The sequence below is a fragment of the Cottoperca gobio genome, chromosome 19 (assembly GCF_900634415.1).
Source record: "Cottoperca gobio chromosome 19, fCotGob3.1, whole genome shotgun sequence".
NCBI classification, from domain to species: domain Eukaryota; kingdom Metazoa; phylum Chordata; class Actinopteri; order Perciformes; family Bovichtidae; genus Cottoperca; species Cottoperca gobio.
The window spans coordinates 9,643,817-9,655,664 of NC_041373.1; the positions used below are offsets into that span (position 1 = coordinate 9,643,817).

General features: G+C 41.2%; 1 protein-coding gene across 3 annotated transcripts in view; it reads left to right on the top strand.

The window, feature by feature from the left end:
• The window catches only part of usp54b (ubiquitin specific peptidase 54b), a 55,813-nt gene extending 46,339 nt beyond the window's left edge, over nucleotides 1-9,474 (top strand). For 2 of the 3 annotated variants that reach the window (XM_029456587.1, XM_029456588.1), the window contains 4 exons: nucleotides 2,712-3,532; nucleotides 4,738-4,865; nucleotides 4,954-5,085; nucleotides 7,176-9,474. In XM_029456587.1, coding sequence (XP_029312447.1) covers nucleotides 2,712-3,532; nucleotides 4,738-4,865; nucleotides 4,954-5,085; nucleotides 7,176-7,262 — 1,168 coding nt within the window. In that variant the 3' untranslated portion in view covers nucleotides 7,263-9,474. Of the gene's footprint in view, nucleotides 1-2,711; nucleotides 3,533-4,737; nucleotides 4,866-4,953; nucleotides 5,086-5,288; nucleotides 5,423-7,175 lie in introns of all 3 variants that reach the window. The other variant, XR_003834154.1, reaches the window with a different exon arrangement.
• Nucleotides 9,475-11,848: the final 2,374 nt, after the last annotated feature.

Genomic DNA, 11,848 nt, shown 5'->3' on the forward strand with positions numbered 1-11,848 from the left:
AAAAACACCCTCATGTGTGTGTCTTCAGCTCTGGCTGCCCTAAAATCCCAGAAGCACTGCACTCTCACATCCTGCTGTATGTGTGTATGTGTGTCTGAATGTGTGTGTGTGTGTGTGTGTGTGTGTGTGTGTGTGTGTGTGTATGTGTGTTCTCAAGCACACACACACTTGACTATATACATTAACTTCTTCTCCCCTCTGTGTCTGTGTGTTTGTTGCAGTGCAGTAAAAACCTGCTTTGCTGGGCTCTGTGCTGCCATCGAGAATAAAAAGAGAGAGACAGAGTTGCTCTCGGCTTTTCCGTGCTTCACTGCTTCCCTGCATTGTTTTTGTTGTGCTGCTCTTGTAGCTGTGTGCTGCCAAGGCTTCCCTCTGCTCTTTGTGTGCCGCTGATCTGTCCCTCTGTGCACTCACTGTAAAGCTGCAGTCCGTCGCTGTGTGTCTGTTCTGTGTGCTGCCGTGCGATTGTAGTCACAGATCCTGTGCTGTTTTTTTGTTGTTTATTCTTTTGCTCTTTGCTGCTGTGTTTGTGTGTTACAGTAAGTGTGTTTCCCTCCTGATATTTTAATTGTGCTGTGTGAGGAGGGGAAAGTGAGCTTCAGCAGTGGCGTTTTCATAAGAAGGGTCATGTTTAATATTTATAAAGAGTGAGGCAGCTCATCTAGAAGCTGAGATAAAGTATTAATCATATCTAATATAGTTAAATAATAATAATTAGACTTGCAGGAAAGTATAACGGAGTCCACTTCCCCAGTTGATTACTTACATTAAGGCAATGATTACTTTTATTATAAGTTTTATGAAATGTTATGTTTAAATATGCAAATGAGACATTTTCAAATAAAATATGTGCTCATTTGTGTACATTTCCAGAACAGATATCTGAACATGGGGTAAAGCCAGGCTCAAAATACTTGTTTCATTTTGTTAAAATATTCAGAGTCAAAGGTTTTTACAGAGGACAACATTTGAATATCTGTATTTATCACTCCATAAATCTGAAAATATTGTCAACAGCCATAACAAAAAAGAATAAAACGTGATATAAATCAGACTACGAACAAACCTTTAGAACATAGATAGGAACGAAACTGGAAAGTGCTTCTGAAGTGTAGATCTCTGGCGAATGAGAAAAAAACTCATTTTGAGAAGACGGTCTTTAAAGGTTTTGTTTAATTCCACACATTTTGAAAGACACTACAGGTGAATAGAGTAAACGTTTGAACAAATAGATATCAGCATGAAACTTCAGGTTTAAATATGAGACATTATCTGCTGACTTTTGGTGAATTTAGGAGAAATATACAGATGCAAATAGACAAAGTAAAATAAACACCTGCTTGTGTATTTTGTATGTTATGAAAGCAAAATAGCCCAAAAATCTCAAAATTGACTAGCGTATGAAAGAGGTTACTTTCGCCTGAGATATCTCGCCCTTAGATCAGATCGGTATACAATATTTAAAAAAGATTTAATATAATAAATGTGTTCAGAAAAGACACAAAATATATATATATATAAATAACATTGTCTTAAATTCCTCTCTGGATTTCAGCGCAGAGGATCTCAGGTTAAACTAAATGGACTTAGCAATTCAGAAATATAGTTGAGGCCGAATCCTTTATGTGTCTTAAACGTGGTCATAAATTATTTTATGAAGAGTCCTCATGCGGCACTTAGAACCAGCTCAATTTATGCTAATAGGTAGAGAGAATGATTGGATTTGCTAACTTAGTCATGTTCACATCGGGTTAAGTCTCTGGATGCAGGAAGCAGGATGGAGGCAATGGGGAGGAGGTAAAGCTCAGCGCTCAGCTTCTTTTATTACCTTCCTCCTCTCCTCTATTGATCAACACAAGCCTCTGATTTATAGCTCGCCGCTGCAAAGCCTGCTGGGTAATTACTAAGGCTGAAAAGAGATGGGAGAGTTAATGTGGGGGATGGGGGTCGACACTCACGTAGACACAGACAGGTTTTCGCTGTCTTTAAAAATAGACACACACACATTTACAGACTTGCTGTTAACACATAACACACACACTAGTTTACTACACACACGCACGCGCACACACACACACACACACACACACACACACACACACACAACACACACACACACACAGCCTGAGAGAGTGCATAATCTCTGCAGAGAGGATCCACTAATGTTCAACATATATCATATCCTCCACATATCAATGTACGTAAATCAATAAAGTAATATAGCGTCCCACAGAGACTGAATTAGTCCAGATTGTAGAAGCCACATTTATTCTCAGTGTTGATATACTGCACCTATGCAGCAGAGGCTAGATTGCTGTTTTGATAATCATATTAAAGTCCTTGGTTGTTTGAGCTGGATGTGTTCATATCAGAGAGTTAAGTTTGGTGAATGTGCAGCGATCTGTCAGTCAAAGGAGACGAGCTTGTGCCCGACTCATAAAGAGCATGGCTGTGAAATCCCATACACAACGAAACGATGCTTGCACAAGGCTGCATCATTGTGTGTTTGTAGCTGTTTGTTCTGTATGAAAGTGAGCTTGTGTGTGCGTATGTGTGTGTGTGTGTGTTTTCTGCTTGTTTATCCCGGTGTGCAGTTGTGACCTTCCCTCTATGCAGTAACTCACCTGACGTCAGAGCAGCTCTGTTTTTTGGGTTGTTGTTTTTTTCGTGCTGCTGGCTGACTGACACCCTCCCTCTCTTGTGTCCTCCAGTGAACAGCCTGGCCCGGTCCAAGTACTGCTGACGCCCAATCAGGAGGAGGAAGAGGACCAGGCAACGCCCAACCAGGACGCTGCTCTGGGCCCTGGCCCACCCCCTCCACCCTATCGGCCCGCTCTCCCTCGACCCCCGCTCACCCTCAGCATCCCTCACCCTTGCGCCCCTTCCAGCCGAAGGGAGGAGGAGGAGTGTGGATGCATGGGGAGGAGAGGGGAGGAAGGCGAGGGTCGGAGGGAGGGGACTGGGGTGAGGCTGTGCGAGTTGCTGCAGGCAGGGGGAGTGAGTGTCCGACCCCTGGGGAAGCACTTAGCTATCTCTCTGCCCTCGCTTCCTCTGCGTCTCTGGGATACACACATCACACATACCGCACACTCCACACTTGAACCCACACACACACATCCTCTCCCTCCGTCCTCTATTCCTCCCCCATCTTCACCTCTGGAAGCCTCTGGGCAAAGGAAACCTCTCTCGCCTCTCTGGCAGCCCCCCCAGCCCCATTCCCCCACCGGTGCTGCTCAGCATTGGCCAGGGCACGAGGCTGCCGCCAACAGCGGAACACGTCATTGTTCCTCCTGGAGTTTGGACCGCCCCGACGCCGTGGTGACGCCATATGACACGCCCCCGGACCGCTGCGTCCCCATCAGGCCGCAAACCACCAGCCAGCACTTCAGCTACAGTTGCCAGTCCTCTCCAGGGCACTACAGCTCCCAGCATGCCCCAGGGCAACACAGTGTTCACTGCTGTGACCGCGAAGAAGCTGAGCTGTCTGAGCTTGACTCCCTTTACCAGGCCAGTCTGCTGGCTGGAAAGACAGGTACACACACACACACACACACACACACACACGCACACACACACGCACACACACACACACACACACACACACACACACACACACACACACACACACACACACACACACGCGCATGCACACACACACACACACACACACACATACACACACACACACACACACACACACACAGGAAAAAAACCAAGAGCTTCCACAATACAACTTCAGAAATGTGTTACAAAGATATATATATAAACAAAATAGGTGTATAATTTATGTATGAATCCCTAAACGAGTGTATAGTAGAGCTGATACAATTAGTCTTTTAATCAATTACTCATTGTTAATAGAGAATATCTCTATTATGGGTTATACGCACTATGTGTGCAGTGCTGTGTAAATGTGTTACGATTTGAAATTGATTTGAATTGAATCCTCCATTTCCATTTAAAACCATGTTTGGAAATTGAAAAGAAGCTAAAACACTAACTTTGCCTCAATTCCACACTACTGTACCTACTAATTGTAAGCAGGTTTCAAGTATATATTGAGTTTTCACTATAAAAGTGACAAAGTTATACCTATATCAGTATAAGAACCGAGTGCGCTGCTATTTTCCCACAATGCACTAAGGAAATGGTTGAGGTGATCACGACTACAAAATGAAAACTTCAAAATATTTAGAACTTAATGTTTTGGGGGGTGGTCTATTTTAATTGGCAGATTTGTTATATACTAACTGCAAAAGACAGTCTACTGTAAAGATGATTGGGTATATATACTGTATACACTTAGCATGTAGAGTGACATGTTGTTGCAGCTGATTCTGGGAAGAGGCCTTTTGATGTGCTGTTATGAAATTACAGAACTTTACTTTAAATTCAAGCCAAAAATCCAAAGTTTCCTTACGTACATTACAGGAAAATGTTTATAAATTGATGCACAAGACATGGAGACTTTTTAATTTGCTGAAATGGCGCAACCATAAAAAAACGACATTTGGTGTTTGAACAGTTGACTCAGTAAGTGTAAGTGTGATATATTGGTTCAGGAAAGGGCTGGCAGTATTTATACTGAATATATAAATAATGTAAGGGTAGATTTAAGAACGTGGGGAACATTAGAGTTGAGATTTTTAAAAGCTTCCACTAAAATGGCAGACAACATGTGTGTTAGTTTTTGACCTCCAGCCCTGCCTGTGTGTGTGTGTGTGTGTGTGTGTTCAGGCTGCAGCCCATCAGAGAGGCTCATATCCAGGGTGGGAGGACAGGCTCGCTCCAAGACCCCAAACGCAGACATGGAGAGGAGTGTGTACGGGGCAGACTGCACCAGCACCCCCACCTACCTCAACAATGTAAAATCACAGAATCCCCTCACATGTGCTCGCAGGTCATTATTTGGATCCGTTTCCCACGTCTGACAGACATTTTCTCCCTCTGCAGCCAATGATGACGCGGGATGTGCGTTTTGGGGCGGAGCCTGATGATGGGGAAAACCTGAGACGAATTGGACGCAGCCTGAGCGGCACAGTAGTGACCTCGCGCCGTAGCCGCCTGACTGCATCCCGCAGCTTTGTGAGTGTGACTTCCTGTGCTCTGCTGCCTCCCTGTGGTCGTGCTATTAAACTGCATCAGCCTGAATGTCCTGTGGCCGTGGAGCTTGACACATCCCTGTGCTCTTCCCTCTCATTTCTCCCTTTTGTGCTACTCTTTCGATTTCCAATCTGTCCTCGTCTCTCTGCTTCTCTTCCTTCTCTTTCCTGTTTCTCTCTCAAAAGGTGAAGCAGGCTGATGTCAGTGCCTCTCCTTGCTTACTTCCTCTCTTCTGAGTCCCTGTTGCTATTCCACCACTATCATCTCCTCCATCCTCCTCATCACCTTCTCATCACCACCTCCCTCCACCGCTTCACAGGTAAACACTGCGCTGAGCTCATTTGACTCTACCACTCATCTGCTTGACGGGGAGGAGCATACATATTTCCTTGCTTGAGCTACTTTGAGTGTCAGCTGACTGTGTTTCCGAGCCATTTCTAAATCAAGTCTAAATAGCAAACTAAAAGTATTTTCCTTATTTTCTTCATTTTGGTGAACATTTGACTTTCTGGCACATAAGTAGTCTACGCTTCTATTTGCACGTAGCTATATCCTGGGGATCTGCACTAATTTGTAATAACTGTGGAGAACCAAAGGTTATTTTCATTCATGGGCAAAGCTGTCATGTGTCAAATTTAGTTATAACATCCAGCAGAAATCACGTCTAGAAAAATATATCAATCCTTCTATACTGTCACTTTTCATTAAGGGCATTACTTGATCACAAATAAGCTGTGAACAACAGGTTATTTCCAGCTCTTGAAGCTTTACTCCGTGCCAACATGACACATAAACTGTATTCAAAGTCTCTCTCTTCACTTCAGCTCAGGTTTTTACACATCTTCAGTGTCAAAGTGCAAAACGCTCACCTGACTGTAGGAGCACATTGATCTGAATTATTGTTATAAGATGCTGTTATTCTCTTTAGTAGAAAAACAGTAATGATTCTATAATTTTGCCCTAAACAACAGCTTAGAACAACTGGTTCTAACTGGTTCATGTGGGTGAGGTGCTAAATTATGAGCAAAACAGGAAACAATGATATTAAAAACACAAAACAGGAGAATAAAATACCTGTTTTATTTTCAGCCTGTATTCCCCAAATGAAAACGGAGACAGCAGGAAACTGTGAAATGTATAATATATAATAATATATAATGTAATAACCTGATCCAGGTTTCTGATCATTAACTGGAATCACAAAACACAACTGCATGCAGATGCTCAGAAGCCTGGATACGGTTATGATTATGTATACAGGGAGAGGAATAACCAGGTTTCTAATGTTCCTTGTTAAGGTTATATCCCAAAAAGGATGATAATATGCATGTTAATGCTCTGTCTGTTTCTTTATTACACAGTGCAATCAATTAGAGATGACTACACAAGAGGAATATACATTATCATATATACAAGACATACAAAATAACATTAGAACCATCCATTATTGTTTTTACAAAATAAAACCTCAAAGGTTATTGCTTTTTATGTTAATGTTTCTACATTATATTATACATATTTTGTGTTGCACTTGTGGTCTTTTGGTGTGTTGTTATAATTATAACCATAATTCACAGAACTTTATATACAATGCTTCTCACATTTCATAATTTCCAAAGATAAATGAAAATCGCTGTACGAGACATTAATTATTTTCCTGATATGGTGCAGTAACAAGAAATGGCATCTTGTGTCTTTACTCAATGTTATATATAATTTATGTTTTCAAAGGACAAAATGTTCTACTTAGGGGTAGATTTAAGAAGAACGTGGGGAAAGTCAGCCTCAGATACCGTAGCAAAAAAGCTTCCACCAAATAGCACCAGGAGTTGTTTACAGCATCAGAATGTTTTGTGTTTTCAGCTTCTCTGACTTCTTCTAAGCTGCAGCGCATTAAAAAGGCTCATGAGAGCAAATAGCAAAATGTGTAAAGAAAACGCTGAACATTTGTGACGAGCTCAGTGAACGAGCGGTCTACCTCTTCCTTTCTATTTCATGGTTTAACCCTTAAACTTCTCTCACGATGTTTTACTTTGAGTTAATCTGACCTGTTGTCTCTTCTCTTGTCTCAGGAGCTGACGGGCGGCACAGGGAGTTTCTGGCTGTGTCTGACGGGGGTTAAGCTGCCTTCTGACCAGAGTCCCGCTCTGCTTCACTAAAGTCTCACAGCGTCCACGTGGGGCCGCAGCGCCGGGGTCCTCGACGGGCCTCGCCACGACGGACCTGGAATTGGCTCAGGAGGATCGATTTCAACTCCTATCCTGTTCCTGCTCCTTCTCCAACACATGCACGCACACATGCACATCTGCACTGACGTAGAGCCTCCCTCAGCGCCTGCAGCACCCTGCTTAGCCTTCTCCTTGCCTTCCTCCCTCCCTCCCCCTTTCTTGACCTACTATTCTGTCTATGCAGTCGCTCTGACCCCAAACTACAACCTCAACCTTCCCCCCTACTTCCCGGGACTGTTGATTCTCGTCTCCCCCTGGGTTTTTAGAGGGGTTTCCCTGTGCAGTCAGCCTGGCGAGCGTGGCGCTTTCAGTGGCGTTGCTGGCTTGACTGGGACCTAAAATCTCGGCTGACTCGTCCTCAATCTTACAGGACCCTCCGCTCAGGGGGAGACTCTTACCAAGTAGCCACGCCTCTTCCTCTTTCTTCACGGGCATTTCCTGTTGGACGCACACAAAGCTGAACTGGGTCTGTTTCAGTTGGACAGCCATATTTTTTCTCTTTTTTCTTATTGGGTTTGTTTGTTTTCTTCGTCCTGTGTGCGCGCACAGTAAACCCGCCCGAGACCGAACTCACTAATAACTAAAAGTCATGTACAGAAAAACTCATGTATGAAACCAGTATGTTAATTAATAAGACCTTATGGAATGTTGATAATGATAATTAACGAATATTGATAAACTTAAAGTGGTACTTCCTCATGTCTGCATTTCAAATAGGAGTGGAGTGCACTTCACAAGTGTCTAGCTGGAGTTTCCGCCCCCAAAACCGCTCGCTGACCTAAATGACAGCTCTCCCGTTTCTACCGGGAGATTAAACGATTAAAGAAAAGCGCTTCTTTCTTCTCTTCTTCTTTCCTTGTTCCTTTCTTTCTTTCTTGCTGTCTTTTATTCGCGCTTGCTCTTTTTCTTCCAAAACAGGAAACAGTAGCACCAGAAATAGGCCAACAGGGGAGGAAAGTCGAGAAGGAATGAGAGAGTGTAGGTTAGGAAACCATTCTTAGTCTTTATCAATGAAAAAAAAATGGTTTGACTCAAGTGCGCTTTACAAGGTTACATGGCAGAAGTGCACTTTCCGAAGGCTATTTGACTGAGAAGCAGCAGGAGAGAAGTCGATGGCGTTTGTTTTACTTAAAGGCCTCAGGTGAATTTCAGTGGCACTTATCAATTCACACTTAATTATTTCTCCCTCCCACTGAAACTGGTTTTGAGACCTCAGGTGTGAATAGAAAATGCTCATCTTCAGCCTGAGACAGTGACATGTCTAATATGAATATGCTTTATATGATATATATGTATTAGAGGTATATTTTCAGCCAGTGAGCTATCTTCTTCAGAGATGTCAACCATTCCTCAGTTGTATGAACAGTTATAACTTCATTCACCCCCTTTACTGAGGAACATTCTGACATGTGTAGAGTACATTTATTATATTCTTTATTCTATTAAATATTATATACAAATAACAAAGTCCTTATACAACAACTGGCCAATGTAAAGTTCTACAAGAATTTACTGATGTTGATTGATCGTTGTAACTAAACCAAAGGTTGGCACTTAACTCAGAGAGCGTATTTAACTTTGCTGTTTTTATTTTCATTTAGATTCTGTTGTTGTTTTTGTTCGTTTTTTTGGGTTTCTGGATGTGGGAGAATGTAGCCAATTGTAGCGCATGAGTCCGCTATGCAAATCAACCTTCCCTCACGATCCTGTATCGGAGACAGCCAGGAGGCAGACACACCCACCCACGGGCGCTCACATGGACTCTGGCAGAGACGCAGAGAGGTGGAGGAGATCTCATGTTTAATGCTGCTGGTGAACTTTGTTGTTCTGCATCTAACTGCTATGTTTCAACCAATGGAATGCAAAAAGAGAGCAACAAGGAGGTAGTGGAGAGCAGAAAAAGGGATAAAGAGAGCGAATGAATGTAAACTAAAGGATGAAAGTGTGTGTTTGTGAATGGTGTGAGGGTCAGAGACACGAGAGGTTTGGAGAGTGAAGAGTTAACCACTGATGGTTTATTGTATGTGGGTGTGTGTAGACTGTGTGTGTCAGTTCTGGGGTGGTGTTGCTCGGGGAAAGAGGGAACCTGTATTTTTGCAATAAAGTTATTACCAATGCACTCCCACAGGGGGCGTAAACCACCGTACAATGTCTGCGTCATTTGTTTGTGGCAGTGGTGGACAGTAACTAAGTACATTTACTCAGGTACCTGTACTTTACTTAAGCATTTCCATTTTTTAGAGCTGCAACATTAAAGTGACACATTAATGCATAATTAATTATAAACAAATATTATTACGAAATGGGCCGTTCTGCAGCATAAGTACATTTTTATACTAATACATTTGTACTTTAAACAGTATTTTTTTTACCCCCACTGGTCTATGAAAATATTGGGAGAAAATAAATTGCAATAACTTACTACAAACCTAAAAACATGATCCACTTTCTACGAATAATCTATTTCACAAATCTATGATTTTATATATTTGTATGGAATGTTTACAAAACTGCATTTCTATTATTCTCTATATCTCATAATGGTAGATGGGAGCATTGGCATGTCGAGACTTTAAATACATTTTAATGTTGTTGGTCGTTTCACACCATATAGTTATAAAACTAATTAATTTGAGCTCAGAAAAAGCTCAAACCTTAAAATGTAAACTGATGTCAGCTCTTGTACCGTACTTACACATAAAAACGTACCTGACTTACCTGTCACAGCACTCATTTATATTGAGATAATGAATTCAGATACTAGAAATTGTTGCCATTTCTCTTTTTAAGACTTCAAAAATCACATTCCACTTCAGAGAATAGGCTACTTCAATTGCATTTAAAGTCTGAAATAAGAATGTTAACAATATTAAAAACATTGCCAGTGACGTTCATACATGACCATGTTTGTGTATTTGTAGTGCCTTAATTTGGGTGGTCTTTGACTGGTGTAAACAGGAAGTAACTAACTGACTCAGCTGTGTGCAACAACTTGAGCCCCATTTTTGTTAAACCTATATTTGTTTACATTTTGGCTAATTTGCACAATTAAAATTTTCCGAATTAGTTATGACTAGTTCCTGTTTATAATGTATCCCCGAATGTACAGACAGCTATCACTATCTTCATTTGATACAGAAGAAAACTTAAACATGTGAAGTTCTGGAGTTACAAGGAGCATCTTTTTTTCTATAATTTCTAAGGGGAGTTGTGGACGTTGTTCACTATGGACACATCATCTAACGGTAAGTGTAGATCACACTGAATCTAAAAATGTGTGTTTTATGTCTGTGTGTTCAGATTTGACTGAGTTATGACACCGAGAAGGAAGCCTAACTTAGCCTACTATGTTTGACAGTAGTAGTCTTAAGTTGCATACTCAAGTACTGTACAATTTAAGGCTACTTTACCTTTTCTGTTAATTCTTGATAATTCTACTGCACTACATTTAAAGGAAATGATTGTACTTCTTATTCCATTAATTTAACTACTTTAATTAGTATATAAAATAATTAAAATGATCCCCACCTTTACCAGATGCAACACTAATGTGAAGCTTTGATCAATGATTATAATATAATGTACATTATTCTGAAATGGGCCCTTCTGTCTGATGAATAGGCTACTTCTACTTTTTTGCTTGTCATTTTTCTGCTTTTACTTCAAATTTTGAATGCAGGACTTTTACTTGTAACTCAGTATTTCTACACTGGTAAAGTTATTTTTACTCAAGTAAAATATCTGAGTAGTTCTTTCACCACTGCACCGTAGATTTGCCATAACTGAGGTTTCTTAACGACCCATGCATTTGCCAATGCACCTGCTCAAGATGCTTTTGGCATTGTGGGAAATATGTTTAATTTATGCGCTGAGTATAGAGCCATGCAATAACATGACCTGAGTGTGAACATTTATTCTAAGTTTATAAGTGTTTCTACTGTAAATCTCTTAAGTGTACTAGTCTGTGAATCCCCTAATACAGGGGAGTCAAACTCATTTTAGTTCAGGGGTCACATGCAGCACAATTTGATCTCAAGTGGGCCGGACCAGTAAAATCACAGCATAATAACCTGTAAATAACGACAACTCCAAATTCTTCACTTCGTTTTAGTGCAAAAAAGTACAAGTACATTCTGAAAATGTTCAAATGTTATCTTTTTACAAAACATTATGAACAACCTGACATTTCTTAAGAAAAGAAGGAGCCATTTCAACAATATTAAGCATCAGTTCATCATTAACACATGTGCATTACAACGTACAGATCACAGTGTGTCTACAAAGGCACAAAACATTTTGTCACAGGTATCTGGAACAGTATTTTACTTTATGATCAAAACAACACATTTTTACACTTTGCAAAGTCATCCCGTGGGCCAGTTTTGGCCCCCGGGCCGCATGTTTGACACCCCTGCTCTAATATATTAATGTGTTGGACATTCTGCAGTTTGTGCCTCTACCACTAGATGTAAGCAGTGATACACTGGTCTCCCACATGCATTCACACACTCAATCCC